Here is a 24,802-nt window from a genome sequence, read left to right on the forward strand (position 1 = left end):
TATATATATAACATATTATAATATATATATATAATATATTATAATATATATATATATATATATATATATATAATTACTAGTAGTACTACTATTGTCATTACTACTAGTACTAGTATACGTTTTATGTTTATTGTATATTTTAATCTATATTTATTATTGTTGTTTCTACATTGTTGTTATTATTGTGCTTTGGAAAAATGTATTTCAAAATATGCCATGCCAATAAAGTATTCTGAATTTTTTTGAGTGAGAGAGAGAAAGAACTGTTTCAGTGTGCATCATCTGCAATAGAACATTGTTTTCAAATAACAGAACTGAAATATTAAAGTCTGAAACAGTGTCACATGTGTCTACCCACATCCCCAGAGAAGTACAGGAAGTAAGTGGTATGAGATGATAAACGTCTATGTTCGAGACAGGGTGAAAGTGATAGCAAGCAGGAGTGAGAGATAAAACACGACAGATCGAATGAGAGGTCGCACCTAAATTAAATGAGTATGAGAGAAATAGCAAGATCGAGAAAGAGTGAAGAAAGAGAGATAGCGAGAGAGTGAGAAAGAGAGAGAGAGGAGACAGAGAGGAGAGGAGAGAGAGAGAGAGAGAGAGAGAGAGAGAGAGAGAGAGAAAGAGAGAGAGAGAGAGACCCACACTAACTGTACACACTCACTCCTGACTGGAAGACCATGTGTGCTGGATGATCTGATGTCAGTATTCATCGCGGGTTTCCCTCGAGATCCAAACAGCCGGAACACACAGCTACGACCCAGCCTGAAGGTAAGAGAACTACCTTAAACTGCTACATGTTCTTGCCCTCTGTGTGTGTGTGTTTGTGTACGCGCACATGTATGTGCATGTAGGAAGCTGGTGTGATCAGGGGAGACGGTTAAAATAGTTTTCTTGTGCAGTCATGCCTCCTGTGCGGTCTTCTGATTTTCCACCGACAAACTGAAGAATGTGAAATATTTGGGTTCTGCTGTGGAGTGGGGAGCCAGCGGGAAGGGGCGTATTGGGGGTATTGGGGGCCTGTGGGGTTGTGAACCAGGGCGGCATACAGGAGGGGCCACACGTGGATGGGGAATGGCTCTTCCTGAAACGTGTGGCCCTCACATGTGGATCCAGACATGCCCCCAACAGCCTTTTCCAGGACACTGAGCTTCACGGCAGGCTCCCGGTTTAATAGCAGATCACAGCAGGGCACAGAATACTGGTATAGAGGTGGGACAAATCTGAAAGTTTTTCTTAAACCATGGAGGGTGTTGTGTGTGCTAACATATATCTGGCTTCTCCTGTAGTGTCAGGTACAGCTCCCGGAAAGAATAAACAAACAAACATGCAAAACCAGAAAAAAAATTCACTTGTTTTCTGTTTCTTTACCAAAATTTAAAATGAAACATTACTTTTTTTCTGTCTGAACTTAGGGCAGGGCATTGTGAGATGACTCAGTGGACTCATCTTTTCCATCGGCCATCTGCGCCTTAATTTAAACGGCTCTCACATGACAGAACAGAGATGAGAACAAATGTGCAACTCCAGAGCAAGCTAAACTGAGCATCATAATTTCATGTTACAAACCAATGAAGAAACAGAGTTAGAAAGATTAAGCACAGAACGAATCAAACGTTATTCACCAGTTTGAGTGCTGGGTGAAATCTCGCCCTGATAAGAAACAGTTAACTGGAGGGTTTTCCCAGAAAGCACCAGTGCAGTGTTCACTTGAGTGAGAAGTTCTGTGAAAGTAAGCAGGGTGAGGGGGGAATGACTGTGAGGCCAAAAAAGTCACTTGAAAAATCTTGAGAACTAAGGCCAGAGGGTCTCGAACCTTTCCAAATATTTTGGAATTTCAAATGCTTCTTTGTGACCCTCCACTGAAAGGGACAAACAAACAGAGCACAGGCTCATTAGATGGTGTCCCGGGCCAACTTTCTCCACATCGGCCCTTCATCTTCATCTCTCCTCCCTCTGTCTTCTCCAAGGGAAGAGAGGAGGCTAGGAATTGGGACGCTATCCCATAATCCCCAAAGGCATCATTCATTATCAGACTAACATTATCATTGTCTTGCTGGGGGATAGTCAAATAGAGATTACTGAGATAATCAGAGCATGTAAGAATAAGGAAGTCCCCTGGTGGGCATGAGGGTGGGGTGAGGTGGGGGTGGGGAGTGCCCCAGGTGGGGTGAGGCATCCCATGAGTCACAGATTCTGGATGTGTACACATACTGGCCTGTCACAGAGAATGGGGTGCATTTCATAGGACCTGTTTACATGGTGTCTGCTCTGTAAACATGTGACCAGCAGAGAACTGTGATAGCTGTTGGACCTCCACACAGCATCACAGGGATGTTGGTGATGTGGTAAGTATGCACACCAGACAAATCAAAATGGATATGTTAAACAAGATTCTCTTCTGTACTTTTGCTCATGCTATTGGTGATTTAACTGAAATATTCAGGAAAAGCTTGTTGACTGCTGACACTTTTGCACAAGCTGTCTCAGTGTCATCTTTTCGCTTCCTATTTATGTGTTTTCCTTTTTAAAAACTTGTGAAGAATATGCACATCCAATGCAGTTTCACAGGACTGTATTTTGAGTATTTGACCTGCACAATCAGTTAAGTCAACACTATCAACCCATCCTTGGTGAGCTAACCCCAGCACTGTATAAAATACATTTTTCAGTGTGAATTATTTATCTCAGACGAACAAAATAAAAGCAATTAATAAAAAAAACTGTGTTTTAAGTGAAATGTTTGCATTTGCCGAAAGCCTCGAAAGACAGGAAATTAAATTGATCAGCCCTAACAACGCAAAGGCCTACATATGCAAAAAAATATATACGTTCATATACTCTGGATAAAAGGGTCTGCTAAGAATTCTCTCTCTCTCTCTATATATATATATATGTATATATATATACTGTATAAGGTCAGTATTTAAACCATGAACCAAATTCAGTGGCTTTTAAAAAACATCTGGCAAAGCCAGTTAGAAAGTAAAAAAAAAGAAATTATCAAAAAATGATAATAATAAATGTATAATTCACAACTGAATATGGAAAATATGGAACAAGCCACCTCTGTGAGCTGTATTCCAAGGCAGCATTTCTCAAACAAGTAACAGTCTGTGACATGGTAATGAGGAAGACGCCAGATTATTGTCTGGGCCATCAGCTACTGTAAACCTCCAGTAATAGGTACTGTGGCTAAGTAGCTAATACCCATTGGAACTGTCAGTCCATAAAGCAGCTGCAAGGTGAAGGACAGTAACTAGGCAATGAGTCAAAAGTAACTGGGTGGCACTTAAGACAAAAAATAACCACATTTAGGAAGTTCAGAAATGTACTCACACTCAGAATTATCTGATACAAAGTGAAAGACCAAAAGGTGCGAAAAGCAATAATTTAGGCTTTAGTCTGATTTTCCATTCAGACACATGATTCTATCTATTTTCTTTTGCTTTTTTGATGGTCCAAGTGTGATTATCTTAAAGAAATCTGTTTAATTGCACGCTCCATTGCTGCAACATCCTTAAAATGCACGCATGTCCTCCAAACTGCCTCTTTTCTCTCTGCACTCTGCCAGCTGAGCCATGCTTCTATTACACCAGAGGCCAGTGCAACACTGTTGATCGACCCTCTCTGCTTGTGCGATGCTACGGCTAATTATACCATGGGGCTGCTGGACTCACAGCCACGGTCCCCATTGACTCGTTCAGGATTCATTCAGGTCATTGGCTGTTTTAGTTTCTCACTTCCCAGCTCTGTACTGTGGTCACTAAAGCATAGCCCTGCCTTACATGTCTATTGCCTATTGCAATACAAGCGGGCAAAGCTGCGATGTGTGCTATGGTGTTACTCTCCCTATCATCAAATTGACCAAGATATGAAAATGTTTCACACTTCTTGTGTTTTTGTCCCGAGCTCTACAGAACTCTACACAAATCTTAATTTATGCTCAGGATCTAAAAATATTTTGTTACTGTGTCTTTCAGATATCATCATCCTTCTATATATCATCTTTTCTGAACTTACAAGGAAAAAATTACCTCAGATAACGTGAAGATGGAGAATAAAAAATGAAAATGCAGCGACGGCACTGTCATTAATTAAACAAATGACATCCCAGCATTCATAATAGCCATGTTGGAAAACAGGCCTGGCTGTCTTTATATGTAGCTAAAATGGCTGCAATAGGAGAGCTCATTTACTTTCAAAGAGGGGTGATTGTTGGGTTGCTTTTTGTGGGAGCTTCAGTGTCCAAGACAGCTCAGCTTGCTGATGTTTCACAAGTCACAGGCAATAGTGAGTGGTACAGTAGGACATATTCCAGGATCTGCAAGCAAGCCTGGGCAAAAAGCAGCCAGTTTAATCCAAAATGGTAGTGAGCCAACAACCTATGAATTGATATTGGGGCGTCATTGTGCATTTCTTCTTTGGCGTCAGTCTAGACGAAGATGAGGAAACACAACTCTGAGGTTCTATTCCTGCTGCTTGTGTACATTACACACAGGAAGTGTTCATGCATTTTCATATTCCATGCAATCATTTACAGGCTGTGGTAAATTTCTAGATGCTAAAAAACAAAAGTTCTTTCATCAGGAACGGCGGGTGATGGAAGGGAGTCAAGAGTCAATGAGAGTATGAATTACTGGTAACCAATCATACTTTTTAGCAGTTGTGTGTAGACCTTTTTGCAGTGATAGGCAGGCAATTGTGGGCCCACCCACTGAGGGTTCATGAGGCCATGTAGGGCCACTCTTGCACAAGCCAGGCACAGTGATATTGCAAAAGGACCAGCTTTGCAGCAGCAGAAGGCTCTGCCACATGCAGTTCCCCCATTTACAGTGCAAACTACTACTGTAAAAACAAGAAGGAACTGTCAAAGCAGGGCCTATGTTGAAACCCAGCATTACTTAAAACTGCCCAGTCACTGAACTGGACAGCTGAAATAAAGAATGCTGAAAATTCTTATGCTAATGGTAAAACCATTGGGCTCATCATGAAACTACATCCTTTAGATGGCATATCCAAGCCCCTACAGATTCAACACCCTCAGTTAGTGTTATTTAGAGCAGATCAGATGGACGCGGTGCAGGGAAATCAGCGATGCAATGCAAAAACTTATTTCCTGGAAAAATACATAAAAATTTGCAAAGGCACATGGCCAATGGTGAGCAGCCAATCAGAGCTGCAGTCAGGCCCCATGTGACAGTGCTGTAGGGGAAACAGTGATATGCTTCGGTACTCAATTCTTCAGTCACAAACAGCAAATATAGAGGGATGACAGAAAGCGCATGCACTTGCTACCTGAGAGAAATTAATTGAAGGGAACATCGTTCTTCTAGAGCTAGCATGGGTAGAGTGACGCCACAAAGCAGTATCTTTGAAGGCACATGGGGCAAACATTCCCTCTTCATTTAACATAGCATTTTCATCATTAACAAGACATGTTTTCTCTTGGGTCTGAACAGGAGAGGAATAATAAAACGTAATAAATCAACAGACACTGCACATTAACATGGTTCTGATTTGACAGAGATCTATTTCTGAAAGCTCTCAGACAGGGCCCTGACTAACTGGCATGCTTTATTTTAATAAATGGTGTGTTCACCGCTGCGCACACTTCCTGTGCACGATTCACCTCGACCTGCGTTTCTGGTAAACTAGTCACATCTGCCCTTGGTCACACTGATAACAAAATAGCTAATAACTGTCAGATTGTGCTTTTCAAAAATGCATACTAAGTTTACATGAATCACTGGTCATTAGTTCATAACACAGTGAAAACTACAAACTGTAAAAATGATACGGTATTGTTCAGATCACCTGAGTGACCAATTTTAGTGAGCTATACTAAGAATACTGACAGAAGAAGAAAGGAATTGATTGTAAAATGAAGAATAACTCCACTATGATGCATATATAAGTATTATTTGATATATAACCATAACTTACTATATAACTTATTTGACGTTGACCCGATAATCTATTTTGACAGTCCAAACTGTTGTACCTATAAAAGTGGTTATATTACATATTTGGCATTCCCAATTTGTGTGCTGTCTATATGAGGTTAATGCTGCTTTTATAATAATTTGGTATGTAATCATTGTAGCTGTGTACTGTTTATCTGGCCTGTTAAATAAGCACAACAAAAAAATTTTTAAAGAATGGAAAGAATTGATAAAGTAGTAAATGAATAAATAAATGGATGACAAATATATAACAAAAATGCAGACTAATCTACCTTTAATGCACTAAAAACGAAATGCCTCCAGCTTTAATAATGTTTGTTTTAAACAGGGGTCTGATGACCTCAGCAGTCCATGGGGAAGTCCCTTGCAAAAAACTTTTTAAAATTCCCTCCAAGGATAATTTTTTTTTACATTGCATAGATTATATATTTTAGACTTAAAATATCCCTTTTTTGGTTTGCAAATTAGTAACGCTGTGATAAAGATATTAACAAAATATATTATATATTATATATTAAATATTGACATGCCTTAAACAGATCCCTGATATGATGGCATCAATTTAGACATGCTCCCACATGCCAGCTTGTTAGATTAGTGGTGCATGGCGTTGGGTAAAGGACAAAAGGTAGACATTTTAGGGGTGCCCTGCTTTCGAATGCGGCCCCAGCATCAGACTGCCTGCTGAGCAACAGCTTGCCGTCTGAAGTCATGCTTTAATCATGTCACGCCATGTCATGTTATGGTCCTGCTACTCCTGAATATTTTCTTAAAATGCCATCATTGCTCATCCATAGAAATGAAATCCACCCCTACTTCAGTACTGTATATGACTATAACATTTATCTAAAATATCACAAGTGATAAGCAAGCATTCACATCAGTATACAGATTTTGCACAAGCTCGGGTTTTTGAAGCAGTCGTTTCAATTCTCACTGTCTACTTGCTTTGTTTATGCCAAAACTTAAGGCTCAGACTCTCAAGGTGTTACAAAAGACTGCATCGGTCACAAACTAACTCCGCACGGCTGAGATGAGATGGCAGCCGAAGCAGGGTGTGAAAAGTTACCCACACACGACAGGACTGTGTGTGCGCGCACACGGGCGTGTGTCTGTGGGCGCGTGTGAAAAGTGGGTGTTAGTGTGAGTGTGAGGCAATTGTTGTTTTAACAAGGAGGTCTGAGGTCAGAAAAGGAGAAGGTATCAGGTAGGGCAAAGGCTGCCAGAATACCTGCGTGACAACCTGACATGACAACTATTTCCAACAGCAAAAACAAAGGCCATTTCTACAGAAACAAACGTTCTTCCTCTCCGGTAGTAAAGCATTATTCTTATGAAGCCCTGCAGCATTACTGAGGTGTAACAGCTGCAACCTTCAGGAAAAAAAAAAAAAACACCAACCACACCTGCAGTGAACAAAACAGTTACATCTCTCACTTTCTCACATGAATTTCCTTTATCAGACAATACATTTGAGACCGACAGTGAAAACAACACTCATAAAAAAATATATTTTTGCAAACCAAAAGCAGATTGTGCCGTTGGTCTCTATGGGTCCAGCATAGGCTTAGTTCCTGTGAGTCAATAGTAATAATATGGTCAAAATAAGAAGTTGATAATTTTTTTCCCACTAGATAATGTAGTTGCACTCAAGTGTTTTTTCTTCTGCTAATGTCTGCCCATTTGCCAATTTGTTAAGTTATGTTATTTGGACAAGATTTTAATATTTTGTGGGTGAATTAGGGACAGTTTGCATCACTGCTGAGTTACTGGACCTCACCAGTTTAGCGGATGACCCAGAATCAGCTGATCTTTATGTACACATGTGTCCCCCCTTTCCCCTATTGCGTCTCTGACACCAATTTGTACATAGTGAGACCTGAAATCTACACTTCCGTGGTTTCACAAGGCTTTTCACCAAGCCCATGGAAAGTCAATGGGTGACATCACAGTGATTTGGTCCATATGTTTTATGCAGTTTATGTAAATAGCACTTTATAATATGTCCTTGGTAACACATTTTTCCTTGTTTCTAACCTTTGTTCTGAGCTGAAAGATTAATGCCCCATCATGTTTCAAGTTGGGTAGGGTTGACAAACCTACTCATGGCATGGCAGTTCTAATCAATAAATCAATCAATTAAATGAATGAATGATTGGAAGACTCGATCAATCTGATCCATTAATAAATACACGTGTACAATATACTTACAGTATACAACACTCAAAATACTGTATACAGTTGAAAGCATATTAATGCAAATTAGAGTTTTTACTCTGGAGATAAAAAATGACATTTTGACATTTAAACCAGGGAAAAAATGTCAAAACTCTATGTAACATTCAAAGCATTAGCATTTTTTGGTTTTGCATTTGTGTCCAAAAGAGGATGTTTTGTGCACTGTGTCTGGTGCTCTTTAAAGAGCACTCCCAGAATGGAGAATGACAAATGAGATTATAAAACCATAATGTAGGATCCAATGACTTGCCTTCCTGCTGTGGTCCGACTGACACTAATAGTCTTTTTTTATTCTGGCTTTCCAGGATTCTATGCACTGATACAGGACCCAAGTCCTTACACTGCTCCCAGAGTCTGAGCCTCCCTGTATGTGAAACGACCTTGGAAATCATGAAGGTTAGCCTGGACACACATGGCAAAGCCCCACAGAAGGCAAGGCGGAGGCTAACAGATGGCCCCTGGAAGCTAACAGGATTCCCGCTCTGAGTCATGTCACAGGGTTCTGCTCGGAGACAGCTCTTTTAAAAGGACACCCCAAAATCACAGGATTTCCCCCCCGAGAGAGCCCCTGAGTGAGGGGAACGCGTCTCTAAGACCCGGGGCGGCGCGGTGGAAAATGGACAACTTAAACAACTCCTGTCAAAACAACACAGACCTGCAGAAGTACCAGCACTACATCTACGCCGTCTTCTACTCAGTGATCCTGCTGCCGGGCCTCATCGGCAACGTGCTGGCCCTCTGGGTGTTCCACGCGTACGTAAAGGAGACAAAGAAGGCCGTCATCTTCATGATCAACCTGGCCACGGCCGACCTGCTGCAGGTGCTCTCACTGCCCCTCCGGATCTACTACTACCTGAACGACTCCTGGCCATTCGGCCACTTCCTGTGCATGTTCTGCTTCTACCTGAAGTACGTGAACATGTACGCCAGCATCTACTTCCTGGCCTGCATCAGCGTGCGCCGCGGCATGCTGATTGTCTACCCGCTGCGCTACACCTCGTTCGAGCGGCGCCTGGACCGCGGGCTGTGCGCGGCTGGCTGGCTGGTGGTCTGCCTCGGCTGCCTGCCCTTCCCCCTGCTGCGGCACAAGTCCGAGGAAAACCTAGAGGAGAAAATCTGCTTCTCGGAGCTGGCCATGACGCCGGTGAGCACCTGGGCCGGGGTCACCCTGATCGGCCTGGCCGAGCTGCTGGGCTTTGTCATCCCGCTGACCCTGGTCCTCACCTGCTCCTGGCGGACGGCGGCCAGCCTGAAGCAGAAGGCCGGCGTGCTGCAGGACAGCCGCGAGAAGCGCAAGGCCCTGAGGATGGTGTTGAGCTGCGCCGGGGTCTTCCTCTTGTGCTTCGCCCCCTATCACATAACCTTCCCCCTGGACTTCCTCGCCAAGATCAAAGCGGTCAGCTGTGCCTCCCAAGACTTAATCCTTCGCTGCCATCCTGTCACTCTGTGTCTGGCCAGCCTCAACTCCTGCCTGGACCCTGTCATGTACTACTTCACCACGGATGAGTTCAAGAGGCGGCTCTCCCGGCAAGAGCTCCCTGAGAGCTTGCAGCTGCACCGCAAGTTCTCCTGCACGATACGTGAGGAGAAGTCAACACAACAAGAGTTTAAGGATTCTGAGGCTGCAATCTCTTAGGACCCTTAACCTCTTAGTGTTTTGAAGAGGCATGATACCACACCCCCACGTTCTGATGGAGAGGGTATGACCTCACTACCTATGGGAGGGGTCTGAACACAATGGATATATGGGATAGGTATTGTATTATGCCATGGCTCAAGAATTCTGAGGGACATGAATGATGGCTCCCTCTACTGAGGGGGTAGGGGTGGAAGACTTTGTACACACCCCCAGAAGACTGGGGCAGAAGACTACAGCGATGGCTGTCCAGAACGGATTACTGTGAAGCTGAAATGTAAACACAAGGCCTACTTGTCAAAAGTTGTATATATACATTTGCAGGATGTATTAGGTTATTTAAATACAGCGTAAACAAACAAGAAATGCACTTGTAACGAAGGATGAAAGGCAGCTAAATTATTGAAGAAATTTTTGTCTATGTTCTCTCCCATGTTATCTTCCATGTCTCTCCCATTATCAATGATATGAGTTGCACATTTCATGGTGCTGTGAAATTCATGGTGCCCTGACTATGTATAAAAAGGCATGTCCTTTCTACATGGTGAAACCAATGAAATACCATTTAATAAAGGCTGAGAACCTGCACTTTAACCCCACCTGAATGGTTTGATTACAAATCTAAAATTGTGGAGCAAAGATCCAAATAATAATAAATAAATAGCAACTATGTGTTTGTCCCAAACATTATGGAGCTCACTCCTACTGAATCCAAATACAGGGGCTGGGCGTACTGGGAGAGAGAGTAATGTTACTCGCTAGCAAGCTAGCCACTAAAGAAAGAAAATCTAGTTTCATGTGTTCAATTCAGTTTATTTTACTGCTAAAGTTCTAATAAAAAGAAAATACCACTTCATTGGGGCAATGGGTTGAGTGTAACTATGATTTGAATAACTATGATTTATACAGTTGACTCATAGCAAGTTATTTCATAATCAATCCAGCAAGAACACGTTTTTTTAATAAAATATCGGTGGCGTGAGAGAATGGGGGAGAGGAGACGAAGTTTGGAGATACATCTGATGTTGGCAAAGTTTCTCCGAACTGCAAAGGAGAAGTTCAGAGATGTGTTCCCCACCTTATCCAGGGTTTTTCCTGCATTGAATGTCTTAGACAGCCATCTAAGTGTTCTTCAAGCTGTCTAAGCAAGGAGAGATCGGACAAAAACAACTAGAAATGTTTTGTGAATGTATTTGGTCATGAATGATACTGTATTTTAAGTTTTGACTTTAGTTTTGCTTTCAGGTTTCATGCAACCTCAGATGTGCGAAATTAACTAGTAGAATCCACTTAATTGATTAAAAGGATGAGACAGAGTGCCAAGGACCGTGCACGGCAAAAACCATTATTTAGAGCTAGAAAAACCTTGTCATTCAAGAACACTAGATCCCTGTCAAAAAAGGGCCAGAGAGAGCACAGAATAGCAAATAAGTCCACTACACTAGCTAACTTGCAAGCTAGCACTGTTTACATTTTGAACAGCAGCTACCCCAAATCTCTCTCTGACATGAGTTTGTTCAACGCTTGCTTTGACTATGCATCTCCAAATTCAAACGAACCGCCCATTGTAGTTCTTCAAAACTGATGAAGGGTAGAGGTGTATGTCATTATGACGTATACCTCTACCAAAATTTGTACCTTTCACTGCCTATGACTATGTACAGAGATTGCTCTGGCCAGACACATAGTGAGACTTAATCGGTTATACCAAAAGTTATTTTACAATGGAATTTCCCTTTAATCAGATATAATTAAAAACAATAACTCATGAAACCCATCATCATCCACAACAGAAATTGCATCAACACATAAAATCTTCTGAAACCCATTTGAATTGCCCTCAAATTATAATATACATATTTTAACTGAAGGGGCTCATCAAAGACCATCCCCTTAAACACTAGCACTGGTGGCATTGGATTAATCACTAGTCACTACTTATCACTACTTGGATTTTATTAATATTTATAATGCAGACCCACAATTTGTTTTGACCCCCTGCCCAACCCCCCGCCCCCCCCCCCACCCCCAACCGCCCCACCCCCAGAGAAAAAAACTGTAACGAAAGAGAGAGCGAAAGAGAGAGAGCAAGCTCCTCTGAATGGAAAGTAAGGTGGGATGAAAATGTGCTTCACCACACAAGTGTGCATATGTGTGTATGTGTGTGTGGGTGCTCGCAGGCTTGCATTAAAGCGTGTGTGAACTCAGCCTCACCATCTCTTCAAAGAGCATAAAATCATTTTGCAGCATGTGAAACCTATCAAAGGAAAGCAAGCAACGGCCTGGTGTTTCAAGGTCATAAGCATTTATGGTAAAAATCGCTCATCCACTCCTCTTTACTCCAACAGTTCACATTAGCAGAGTAATGTTTGTTTTATACTTAGTTTCCTCTGATTAAACAGCATTTTTTATGTTTTGTTGTAAATTTTCTTCAGTCTGCTATTCAGAGTAGCACACCACAAACGAATGTAAAAAGGACAAAAATAACAGCAAATGTCATCATAAGATATTCACTGTGAAGACAGCTCATGCATTTCCGTTCATTTTACCACATTTTAAATTAGCTATTTCAGAGAAGATATAAATCGAGAGAGAGAGAGAAAGAGAGAGAGAGAGAAATAAATGATGTAGAATTAAACAATGATTTGGGAACAGCCCAAATTAAAAGCAACAGATTCATTTTATGAATAAGGGATACATTTTGAGGAGTGGGGGCAAAAATTGAGCGAGGCCAGGTTAAGGAGGAGGATGTGGGATAAGACAATAGGTGACGCACTTTTCACACCCACAGCCATTTTGCACCCGTTTGCATGCGTAGGTACAAGATTCATCCTTACTGGCACAGCAGCACCACATCAGCAGAAACCCATATTTGCAGGGCAAAGGAACATGTTCTGCTCCACACCATTTGTTTAATTAGAAAATCATCTACTGGAAATAAGGGGGGCGGGGGGGGGGCGGGGGGTGGGAGAGTGGGGGGGGGCGTGAGAGGGTCACAGCCTTTTGTTCCGACAAGCCTGACATACGTTCCACTCCGAGCTTCCCCCACCCGTTCACATCCGGACGCTTGGACAGATCTGCCAGCCTCGGTGCCGTGAAGTTGGAGTCATACCCAGAGCCTCCCAGCGTGACGCCTGTTAGCCGGGCCGTTTCTGGCCGGGCTTCAGAGGAAACCGTCTGATCTGGAGGAGTTAGTGCCCTGCCACCCAGAGAAGCTGCTTTAATGCAAACCCCTGCTGGCAAAATGCAGGAATGACTCTCCTGACCCCTCCCCTCGAATCTCTCTCAGATTCCCCAGTTACAGAGCCCATGGTTCCTGTTCTTACAGAACGAGGAATAATTTAGAAGATGCGTGGGGTATGAGGTTGAGTTCCTGAGTAAGGGGAAGTATGTGAGAACTATAATACTTTTTTTTATTTTTTTTTACTTAGTCCAATTCAAGAACTGTACTCTGGTGCCCCCTACTGGTTCTTAAGTTGCACAACAAAATTAAGGAAGTCACATGTATATACTCAACTACGGTGCAAGTTTTTCTCCCACGTACCCACTTATCTCTGGCATTAGACACTTAAAAATCGAAGAGAAAATCTGAACGTGCAACAGATTCCTGTGTGTGCAAAAGTGTAGCGGGGCGAAATGCTAGGTGTGAAAGGCAACATTCGCAAGCGGAAATTTGCGCTGAGTTCATGACCCAGTACGCAAGAAAGAGAAAATGTCAATAGTGAGCATAAAACTATACTAATAACGCTTATTTCCAGTAAGTACAACCGTAGTTTTCTGCGGTGGCTTAAACAAAATCTGATAAAATATGGAGTGGTTTTCAGATTGTGTCATCACAGGTTCATGTGAACAGAACAAAAATAGTTTTTACGTGGTGTTCAGAATTTGATTCGTTTTGGTGGTTAAAGCAGAAACCTAAATATAGTGTATGTGCACATTCAGTGCTTTCTGTTCCTGTTCAGCAATAAAAACAAGCCAGGTTTATGTAAAGAAATGCATCTTTATTCGACAACATACAGTTACAAAGTGAATTCAATCGAATGCTTTCACCATATATTTTCCTCAACTTTCAAGACATTCCAGCAACTTCCATCCCTTCGTTGCCACTACAGGGGTAACAGTTAAAGAATTAAAACAAAATAGTAAATTTTAAAAAAAACAAAACAAAAAAAAAACATCCCTGCAGACTCCAGCCATGATTGTCCTTCCTTCAACAGTAGTCAATGCAACCAGATGCCACATTTTAATCATTTTCCATGAATTTAATTAGAAGTACATTTCACAACGAACAAAAATTAAACATATAATGCCCCTTAGGTTAACACAAGGGAGCTACAACACAGCTAGAGCAAAAAAGATAAACTCGAGGAGAGCGATGGAATCAAGGATATCTACAGTAGTACTACCGAGGTTCACATGCCCAAATGGTAACACAGCACGCACAGGTTTCTCTCCGGAACACGGCAGGCAATATGACAGGAATATCAAGATGGCCGGAAATGCTCTGCTAATGGCTTCGGACTGGAAAACGTCTATTTAAGCCCGCTGTCTTGTAAAAGTATTTGGTTCCCCAGTTTTGGCCCTTTCACCATCACATGACCATCAATTTTATGATCATCATTGTGTGGTGAGAAATGCCCTGTGACAAAGGTCAAACATACACTGTGCCCGTTTATTATCCACACCCCTGATACAGATGAGCGAAGAAGGGCTGTGTCAATATTTTTACTTCCAGGAAGCTGAAACCTAGCCGTAATTGGATCAATCAATGGTCAGAAAAATTCCTCCAAATCAACCAACAAACGGTAAACAAACCACAATGTGACTATTTTGCGATGAACATCTCACACTCTAGACTTGAACCCCGATGAACAACGTGTGGTTTGAATTGAGGGCAGTATGCAAGTGCAGACTGAAGGATCTTGTAAGATTCTGGAAGGGTCAAAGATTCATCCCTAGGTTCATAAATCTTAAAAACACCAGAGGACATCTCAGTGCCTTTACCCTTGAAAAGGTAGGGTGCACAAAGAGCTGAAAATAACGGTGAGTCTATTTGTCACATTTTGTGCACTGCAAGCAGCCCACTCAGTATATTGCTATCTATTTTGAAAAACTCCCACAGAGGGAACTGCTGGATTGAGTAGGTAACTGAACAGTGGCAGACACACACAGGCACAATCACGCAAATACACACAGGCACAATCATGCAAATACACACAGGCACAATCACGCAAATACACACACGCACGCGCACGCACGCGCACACACGCACACGCACACGCACTCACACACACACAAACGCGCATACGCACACATACGCACAGACACTCTGCACCTGTGAACTGATGAACGAATGACATACTTCCAGTAAAACCTTGTCAACCCTTATCAGCAGTGGTTTGCTCTTCTCTACGTCAGCAGGCTCAGGAAACACGTCCGTCAGATAAGGACCTAAAGTCATCGTGAATATATTTTGAAATCTTTGACCGTTATTTAGACTGTTCACAGCCGTCAGAAGTATACTGCTTTTAAGGCTGTATGTAAAACGTTCTTATGCTGAATGGCTATAGCGCCAGGTGGCTGGTTTACAGAAGTCGTTGCGGATCACAACTGAAAGGAACAATCCTAAAAGGCGCGGGCGATCTGAAAGGTGGGGTTAGAGATGTTCCCTTAGGATTTTGAGAGGAGGGATGGAAACATTTGGGAATTTGTAATGTACCGAGGGGGGGAAAAAGAAAAAAGTGGATAGATTGTGGGCACACAACGGTCCACAAAAGAGGAGGGAAAACAGCTATCGTTTCAGTTATTTCCAATTTCACCCCTTCCCTTACACAGCGGAACCGCATACCTTCTGTTTTCCTGATTGGATCTTTAATGTGGACGGCTTAAAACACATTCACTAATGAGTTATGGAATACTGCAACACAAACCCTTATGCACACCTACATTATTAAAACTGGACCTTTCTTATTAAGAAGGGCCCATTTCCAGTAAAGGGGGGGGGGGGGGGGGGGGGGGGAGTGACGATCCAACGCACCGACGACAAGGTTAGTGGGCCACTGTCGGCCCATATAAAGGAGCCCTACGCTGGCTCGGAGTAGAAATAAATCAACAACATTACAAGGAGATCTACTCTTCAGTGGGTACAAAGCAGGAGAAGAACAAAAACAAACTGCTGTTTATATTCAACAAATAATGACTGCTTCCAACGCAGCGGGGGGTGGGAGGCGACCCTGCCCCCTCCCACTGGCGCCATGGGAGACAACCACCCACCCACCCCCCCCTCATCCGCCACCTCTCAAGCCCGGCAGATCTTGGTCTCCGTCACATACGTGTTCTCAAAGTGGCGAATGCTGAAGCAGTCCTCCACAGAGCGCTTCTGGATACCTGTTGGTCGGCCACAAGCATAAATCACATCATCAGATTATGACAGAACTGCAAAAATGTCATTCTTAATCTTTGCATTTCAAATACAGAGAAGACCAGATTAATCTCCACACAAACACGTAGCCACGGCTTAAAAATAAAGGGAGATTAAGATTAGGAATTTACAGGTCGCTTTTTGTTTCGGTCTCGCTGCACTTGCCCACAAACCAGGACCCTGCATCACAAAGCAGGATTACTGAGTTAACTGGATAACTGCGCCCCAAACCTGGAACATGGACTGAAGTAAAAAAAGAGCTGCCCCAGTTTTTACTCGGCACAGTTATCCAGCTAACCTGTGAAAAACCTGCCTGCACAGCTCAGTGTGAGTTTATCAGACGGTAATCTGTATGCGAGGCAACTTGGGCATCTGTGAGCATGCTCAGTGTGAGCTTATCTACCATTAATATGTATGTGAGGCATATTGGGCATGCGTGAGCATGCTCAGTGTGAGTTTATCTACCATTAATCTGTATGTGAGGCATATTGGGCATGCGTGAGCATGCTCAGTGTGAGCTTATCTACCAATAATCTGTATGTGAGGCATATTGGGCATGTGTGAGGATGCTCAGTATGAGTTTATCTACCATTAATCTATGAGTCAAGTGTGAGTTTATCTACCACTAATCTGCAAGTCAGTTTGGGAATGTGTGAGCATGCTCAGTGTCAGTTATCTACTATTAATCTGTAAGTGAGGCAGTTTGGGCATGTGTGAGCATGCAGTGTGAGCTTATCTACCAATAACCTGTATGTGAGGCATATTGGGCATGTGTGAGCATGCTCAGTGTGAGCTTATCTACCAATAACCTGTATGTGAGGCATATTGGGCATGTGTGAGCATGCTCAGTGTGAGCTTATCTACCATTAATCAGTACGCGAGAGAGCTTGGGCATGCGTGAGCACGCTCAGTGTGGTTACCCATGATCTCACTGCGGCGCTGCATCCGATAGGTGTCCTTGCCACGGCACAGGTGGGAGATGTAGTAGCCCAGCTCAGCCATGTTATCAATGCGCTCCTTTACCACCAGGTCCTCATGCACCAAGTAGGTCCTGTAGGAGCCAGACTGACAAGGACAAAAGATTGTTAACAACTCAGACTGCCCAGTAACCTCCTGACCACACAGGACACAAGAGGGGGTGGCGCTTGACCCAAAATGGGGCTTCCCATGTCCTTCCTCGAAACCATACGCTCCACAGGAGGTGAAACACACCTTCAATGTCAAAGGTTGATTTGCGATCAAACAGATGTGTTTATGAAGTTCCAGGTGTGTCTGCTGCTTTGCAGACGAGGGTATGGGGAGGGGCGGGCGGGTTGAAGGATGTCCGACACTCACCATCAGCTGCTGGAACAGGTCCAGCAGGTCCTGGGGGGGCATGACCACTGAGGTGTTGAGAGGAATCACAAAGCATGTCCCCAGCCTCAGGTCCAGGTACGCGGTCATCTTCTGCTCAAACAAAAGGACACGTTCAGACCCGGTGCTAAGGACCACTCGCCAATCGTGAAGGATACAAGGATGAAAAAAGGGTTACCCTCTTAACTGAACTATGGTACCAGGCACGACAGAGCATTCTAGTAGCTCAAAACAGACAAGATGACATTCGATGGCTAGCTACTTGCACTTGCAAAGTGATCTTCACAGGCTTCAACTGCTCAAGTATTCCTTGTCAAGCCTGGTGACATCCATCAACAAACAGTAATCCTTTTCTCAACATACAGAGTCAGCTCACCTCCTTGCTACATTACAGTACAGTACATGAAGCACAGAGACCTATGATATGGAGTGAGCAAATAAGCGCTTCTCTGACACGGCGCTCTTATCTTCGGCTATGGCCCGCGGTAAAAGCCCACGGAGCTGCGTGGCGACCGCGGCGGGAGGCGGCGAGCTCCTCACCCGCTTGAAGTCGTGCAGGATGTAGGCGGGGTCCCCCTTGCCGAAGCGGGGCACGGGCACGTTGATGATGGCCACGTTGTCCTGCACCTCCACCTCCTCGTCGATGCGGGGCAGGTAGTAGGGCTCGCGGGTGTCCATGTCCACGGGCGCGGCGTCGCTGTCCATGTCGGTGAAGTGCATGGCTCCATGGTACAGCTTCTGAAGGGGAGACACACGCGGCTCGTCCGGTCACCGGGACACGCAGGACTAGCACGTATACGCACGCGTGCACACGCAACCCCTTCACATGCAAACACAGCAGGGCTGACACCTTGTGAGGGATTTGAATTTTACAGCCAAAATGCTTTGCGTATTCCAATAAATATACTAAATAGAAATAAAGGAAATGACAAGTCAAGGCCATCCGGGCTGTCAGCCTGGCTCATTTCCATATAATTATGACATGAATCTATCAGTGTATGTATGGAGTAACTTGTAAAGACTGGGGTTCCTAACGACCGGTCAGGTCGTTAGGAACCCCAGTCTTTACAAGTTACTCCATGTGTATATGAAAGTGAAGACCGAGACAGAATGCAAAAAATTACAATCAGCACACAACCTACCAAAAATAATTAAAACACTACCTCTAGAATATTACTAACCGCTCATAATTTTACTGGAAAGTTTTTTCCACAGAAAAATTTTCTACAGTCAAACCACTGGCAAATTACATGTAAATTCCCAGCCGACCTTACTGTCTACCGGACTTCAAGGGACATTCCACCCCTGTTGTTTTTAGTGCCAGGTCATTGGTTTCTATTGAGCCTGACTGCTCAATAGAAACTACTATGCTGAAAGGGTCCACTAGAGGGACTGAAAAAAGGACTGGCGAGTCCAACTAAACTTTTAGCCAGAACAAGCTAGTTTTAGCCACACTGGTCAGTCGGATGGCTGTTCATTGAAACCCCTGACTGCACCGATACTTTGAGCATAGATCCCACTATCTGGAAGGCCGTGAAGAAATCAATTATGGTCATCTCTGACAAGACCCTCCCCTTCCCTCCATCCTCTCCCTCCGGCAGGGAGGACATGGCGGAACGCTCACCTTGGGAGTGAAGTACCTGTACACGCAGGCTCCGCCCACAATGAGGCCGGTGAGGATGAAGGCCAGCCCCAGCAGGGTGAGCAGGCAGCGCCCGGTGGAGTTCTCGCCGCTGTACACCGAGCCGGTCTCGGGATCCTGTCCGGAGAGCGAGGGGTTAAAACTTTGCCGCCACTTACAAGCCGTTAGACACCGGCGCCTTACCTTGCCCAGGGGGTCACCGCTGGAGTGGGGGCACTGCCGCACACCTGGGACTTACAGAAACCACACACCAGACCTGGGTCAAATACGTAATATGGATTCAAATACTTTTCTACCCTATATTGATCTTGTCTGGTGTATTTGAACCAATGAAATACTCTCAAAAAGTGCAAACCCTGCCTTCTGGTCATTTTGGCAGGCTCAATTACACCAGGCAAGATCAATAGAGCACAGAAAAGTATTTGAATCCAAAACAAATGCATATTCGACCCAGGTCTGCCACACACACACACACCTGTGCCTGCTCGGTCACGCCCCCCTCCAGGTGGCCCGATACGCATCTGAAACGGTCTCGTATGACATGCCTATATTTATCTTATCAAGAGAGCGTGCGGAAATGAAGCCGCCAAGGACACATCGCATCCACCGCACGTGCGTGGGTGCTAAATTAAGCAACGCACAGCTGCACGTTCAAACGGCACCGAGCAGGACGCGGTTCTTGCATCTCGTATCAGCGACGGCAGGAGGAAAAAAGTGCTAGCTTTGCACTGCACGGAAATGCTCACTGACAGCAGCCATGCAGCAGCAGCTTGCAGAAGTTGTTGCGCTGTGCTGAACACCCTTCGACCCCCTCCCCCCACCTTACAGCCTGGGAACCCATCAGAAACTCCCCTTCCCTGCAGCCTGAGCTTGGCATGTTGCAACTCTGATTTCAGTTAAACACCAATTCAATGGCCCTGTGTTGCTTCATCGCAATTTCAACATGATGACAATTTAACCTCTGCACAAACAACAAAATGTTTAGCAAGGAGTATAGCTCGAGACTGATGTTGCCAACAAGTGACAGATGTTGTTTTGTTAAACAGACTTGAAGTTCTGGAGCAAACGCATATCTGCAAGTTATTTCAATAAATTTGTATGTGCTTTAGGCTAGTGACTTGATGTGGCTGGGATAATCATTTAAAAGGTAAGCTCAGGCGTATTTACAGGGCAACACTGAACGGGTAGATGTCAATATAAACATAATTAAAAAACAAAAATACAGTTTTCACATTCGCAGAAACAACCCCAAGAGCACATTAAATGTGCTGTTCACAAATAATAATGGGTCTTCTGTTAAAAGCCCCATCAAGCATGATTGACTTAGAGCCTGGAATTAACACATACACAGTGTGGTCATACAGAGAGGGTTTCTAAACTGCGCTTGAAAAACACGGTACTCCAGCAGTACTACCCTAAAGCTTAAGTTGGCCTAAATGTACTCACTATGCTCCAATGAATTAAACTATTTTCGTTAATACAATTGCAATACATTTTATAAACAAAAGTGACAACAATACTAGCTAAAAAAAAGTGGCAGTATTACTAGTAAATCTTTGTTCATCTACTTATTGAATCTGTTTGCTTGGTATTATGGATTACAATTCTTTCAGTCGATTATGCGCTTCCACTTGAAGGATTAACTGTGTTCCTTTCATTTTCATTTACCAAAAGCTAACATGCAATCGCTTACCCATCATTTTGTCAGTTGCCCGAATTAAACTGGGTGACAACAGAGTGAAATTAAATACCATACCTGTGTATTAAAGCGTTTATTCTCTGTTGAATATCTGTTTTATCTTGCCAATTAGCTTATGCACGAACACGACTACTGCGTCACGGTGCTGCGCTGCGCTGCGCTGCTGCGACCACAGCAGGTAGCTAGCAGGTCACTTCTACATTTTCAGAAAAAAAACGGGGATAGCGGACTACCTAACTAATATATTTACTCCACGTCCAAAACAAATAACAAAATGTCCCAAAACACTTGATTCAGAAAAACAATTTTTGCAATACACGGCAGTGAAATTCGCTACGTTAGCAAGGCAGTTGGCCTTAACATTACTGCTTGCTTTAAAACCAACATAGCTATCCAGCTGCAAGCAAACTTACAAACATTCGCAACGAAGATAAAAGAACATCTACGACAAGGATTGTTCGACTACAATGATACAAAACAATCAATGGCAAGATCATCTTTCGGCAGCTAGCTGGCGAGATGCAGTTGGCCTGTTTATAGATGGCGATGGTTACAAAACATTAGCAAGCCATAGCTCGTCGTGCTCATTGGTTCGCAGTTTTCTGGCCCAAACAAGGCCTTGATGTCCGATGGGTCAAGTTGCTTGCTAGCATGCACGATAGCAACACAGCAGCTAGCTTGTTAGCTAAATCACAATGAAACAAAAAGCTCACCTTCTCTGCGACAAGCACCTCGCCTTCCTTGCCAAGCGCCTTTTGCGCCAGGGCAGCGTTAAAGGCTATTTTCACCATTTTAATCAGGTACTAAGCGTTTGTTAGCTTTGTGTAAATGCGTCAATTTCTGTTTTCGGGGCTTTAAAGCTCAGTGACGCAGTTTGTTGCAGGCTCCACAGATCTGTACTGCTTTCGGAGACCAGAATTCCGTTTTCAATCACGTGACAACATGAGGATTCGCTCATACCATCGCTGCTTGTGGGTCTATTTTCATTTCAAAAAGTGCAGTGATAGTTGGCTAACGCTGTTTGCACAGCATAACTTTTGGCGTGAGGTGAAGAGAATGAAGGGTTCGTTAAGGAGAGAAATGTTAATTATCGGAGTGAATTATTATCATTACATAAATGTGCATAACAATGAATGTACAACAATCTAAACCGATTTACGAATTCGAACGATTAAGTAAAAACGATATAAAATCTATCTAGTAGGCCCTATGTATGCAAGATAACCTTGGAAACCGCAAAACCGCAATTTTGTATTTGTATGTCAAATGCAAAGTTAACATAATAGAGCGACGCAATGCGAAAAGCCATTTTTGCATCACTAGTGACCCCCAAACCTGTACGTCAGACTTTGGACAGATTACAATACAATTTGATCTGGAAAAATAAACCCCATATATATATATTTTTTTAAATAAGAAAAGTTATCAAGCGAAATCAAGGATGGAGGTCTGAAAATATTAGATTTTACTCAGTTGAATCAAATCATAAAAATGAGTTGGTTTAAAATATACGTGATCAACCCTCATAGCCTTTGGCATAATCTTCCAAACTTAGTTTTATTTATTTATTTATTTTTCAAAAATCAGGCAGTCTTATTTCCTTCTTCAATGTCCCTTCACTTTGGGGATTGGGCAAGCTTCCTGTTAAACGAATGGCCTTTCATAAATAGGTCCTAACGTGTCGGTCACTCATATACAAACCCACATAGTTGTTTCATATGGAACAATCAATATATTATTTTCGGAAATAAATCTTAATTTTTTCCCCAAATAAATCTATATAGTTTTGGTTTGACAACTTCGTCCTACTCGTAATCCAGCTAGCCTATTGAATAATAAGAACACACTTCTCGCGTATGAAGAACTCTCTGAAAAATATAATTTGTATATCTCTTATCCAGAATATGATTTTATGAGGAAATCTATCCCAACAGGTGTTCTTGTGTTATTCAAATCTGGTCCAAATATAGCAAAGGACACACTGGATATTTCAATGCATGCAAAAATCAATGGTATTAGTGTCATTCAGAAAAAATTGAACAACAAGTATATTAGATATACTGAACAGAAATCATATTCCCATAGTTGTGTATCAATGGGCCTGTACTCATAATGTCTCTTGGCGTCAGGCATGGACTACCCCACATACTCCCAGATAAAGGTAAACAAGTGGCCTACAAGGTTATACGTAAGTGTTACCATTGCAATTATTTATTTCAAAGTTTAAGCTGGATGTTGGGTGAAAATATGGTTTCTGTAATGTAGAGGAAGACATTTTTGAGCATCTTACTTTTAGTAAGATTTTCTGGAATTACATGATTAGTTTTCTTATAAATTGAATGCACCAGCTAATATTAATATATATTTTTTTTATCAAAAATTTATTTTATTTTTCATATATACACACTGATTGACAATATATTGTCAACTTATATATTTTATGGGGAAAGGTCATCATCCACAAAACAACATTTAAAGGCAAGAAACCTCTCTTTAAATTGTTTCTAGTGGAATATAAGCAATATACAGATTCTCTGGTGGGCTCTAATGATAAAAGATCAACCAAATGTCTTTGTTATATTGAAATTGATAGTGTCATGCTTTCTTTTTCACCCTATTGCGTGAACCTCTGACAGTTTTGTCTCATTCCTTTTCTCTTTTTTCTTTTCCTTCTTTTTAATATTGTTGATTGTCTATCTTCATACATATTCTATATATGTAAAGTGAATAATATTTTCAATAAAACTTAAAAATAACAAAGCAAAAAGCCCAGTTAAGGCCCTCTGGTGGATAAATAGTATAAGCACACCAGTCCCCTGAGCATTAAAGGGATAGTTTTGCCAAAAAAAGAAGAACAATGAGCAATGTCTGGCAATGACCAGCCAATGACAGCTCTCTGTAGCGACACATCTTTGGGCAGATTTGATTAAAGGGTCCCCAAGGCCTCATTTCAGAACGAATAGAAGGTTATGGATGATGAGGATTTAGGTTATGCTTTAAAATCTTTGTGAAATGCCAAAATGATTAAAAATGAATGCCATCATTTGTAAAAGTTTGTCATTTGGAGTCTGTAATGTTAAAACCACATCTCAATTCTTAAATGATCCCGGTTTCATTAGAAACTTGCTAACAAGCTAGTTTCGTAATCGGTCACACATGCTGTGCCATCAGTATCTGGGGAAATAACCTTTTTTTTTAAAGATGAGGCAAGTGAATAGACTGGCTGTGTGCAACATCCTCTAAAATGCTGTCAAGCCAGTTAGACCAGGCATACACCAGCACCATCAGTTTCCACAGAAATTGGGCAAAATGCCTGTACCAGTTCTGGCAATATAGATTTAAACCATCTGTCCAAATGAATGGAGGTTTTGGAACAACACAGATAGAGCCCTATTTAATATTTAATTTGGCATACTGATTAGTTAACTTAACAATCACTGTCAACTTCCACGGATTGCCCACAGCTCTGAATTTCCACCGTTCTTTATTAAATTCCCACAGGAAAAATGTGGCTTCTTTTCATATGTTGCCGGCAGCCTGCTACCTCTCATTAAGTCAAGCGTGGAACACTATCCAAATGTATTCCGCCTTTTAGATCTGCTTGGCACTGCTTTTCAGCAGCAATTCTGTAAAATCAGAGTATGGAAACAGCAAGCTGGGAGTCACGGGAATCACAGAAACAATCTGCGGTGAAATTACACAGAACAAGATGAGGATTTTCCCCTCCTTAAACCTGATTGTGAACTCCCGCATTCCCAGAATCATGTAAGAGATACGCTTTTCCTGTTCACCAACCACTTCCTGGGAAGTGCTTGCCGAGTAACTTTTTACCTACATAAAAGCC

At 42.7% G+C, this 24,802-nt stretch overlaps 2 protein-coding genes across 2 annotated transcripts; one reads left to right on the forward strand and one right to left on the reverse strand.

Annotated features, from left to right (window-relative positions):
- Nucleotides 1-379: 379 nt before the first annotated feature.
- Nucleotides 380-10,437, forward strand: gpr174 (G protein-coupled receptor 174). Its single transcript, XM_035407722.1, has 2 exons — nt 380-774; nt 8,513-10,437. Exon 2 carries the CDS (start codon nt 8,824-8,826, stop codon nt 9,841-9,843), a length of 1,020 nt encoding a protein of 339 aa, XP_035263613.1. The 5' UTR covers nt 380-774; nt 8,513-8,823; the 3' UTR covers nt 9,844-10,437.
- A 3,386-nt stretch (nt 10,438-13,823) lies between these two features.
- On the reverse strand, nt 13,824-21,886 carry LOC118223389 (integral membrane protein 2A-like). The gene is made up of 6 exons (XM_035409823.1): nt 21,672-21,886; nt 19,242-19,376; nt 18,158-18,355; nt 17,600-17,710; nt 17,185-17,329; nt 13,824-16,230 (listed from the first exon to the last, which is right to left on the reverse strand). The coding sequence occupies exons 1-6, from the start codon at nt 21,747-21,749 to the stop codon at nt 16,142-16,144; spliced, it is 756 nt and encodes a 251-aa protein (XP_035265714.1). The 5' UTR covers nt 21,750-21,886; the 3' UTR covers nt 13,824-16,141.
- Between the last annotated feature and the right edge of the window lie 2,916 nt (nt 21,887-24,802).

Source organism: Anguilla anguilla, chromosome 3 (assembly GCF_013347855.1).
Source record: "Anguilla anguilla isolate fAngAng1 chromosome 3, fAngAng1.pri, whole genome shotgun sequence".
NCBI classification, from domain to species: Eukaryota; Metazoa; Chordata; class Actinopteri; order Anguilliformes; family Anguillidae; genus Anguilla; species Anguilla anguilla.

Bases quoted from the DNA above. Each gene is read 5' to 3' on its own strand.
- LOC118223389 (XM_035409823.1), bottom strand. From the start codon at position 21,749: ATGGTGAAAATAGCCTTTAACGCTGCCCTGGCGCAAAAGGCGCTTGGC. The intron at 19,377-21,671 runs GTGAGCTTTTTG...CTCTCCGGACAG, and splicing joins AGGTGCTTGTCGCAGAGAAG to GATCCCGAGACCGGCTCGGT. The intron at 16,231-17,184 runs GTAACCACACTG...GCCGACCAACAG, and splicing joins GCGCCGCAGTGAGATCATGG to GTATCCAGAAGCGCTCTGTG.
- gpr174 (XM_035407722.1), top strand. From the start codon at position 8,824: ATGGACAACTTAAACAACTCCTGTCAAAACAACACAGACCTGCAGAAG.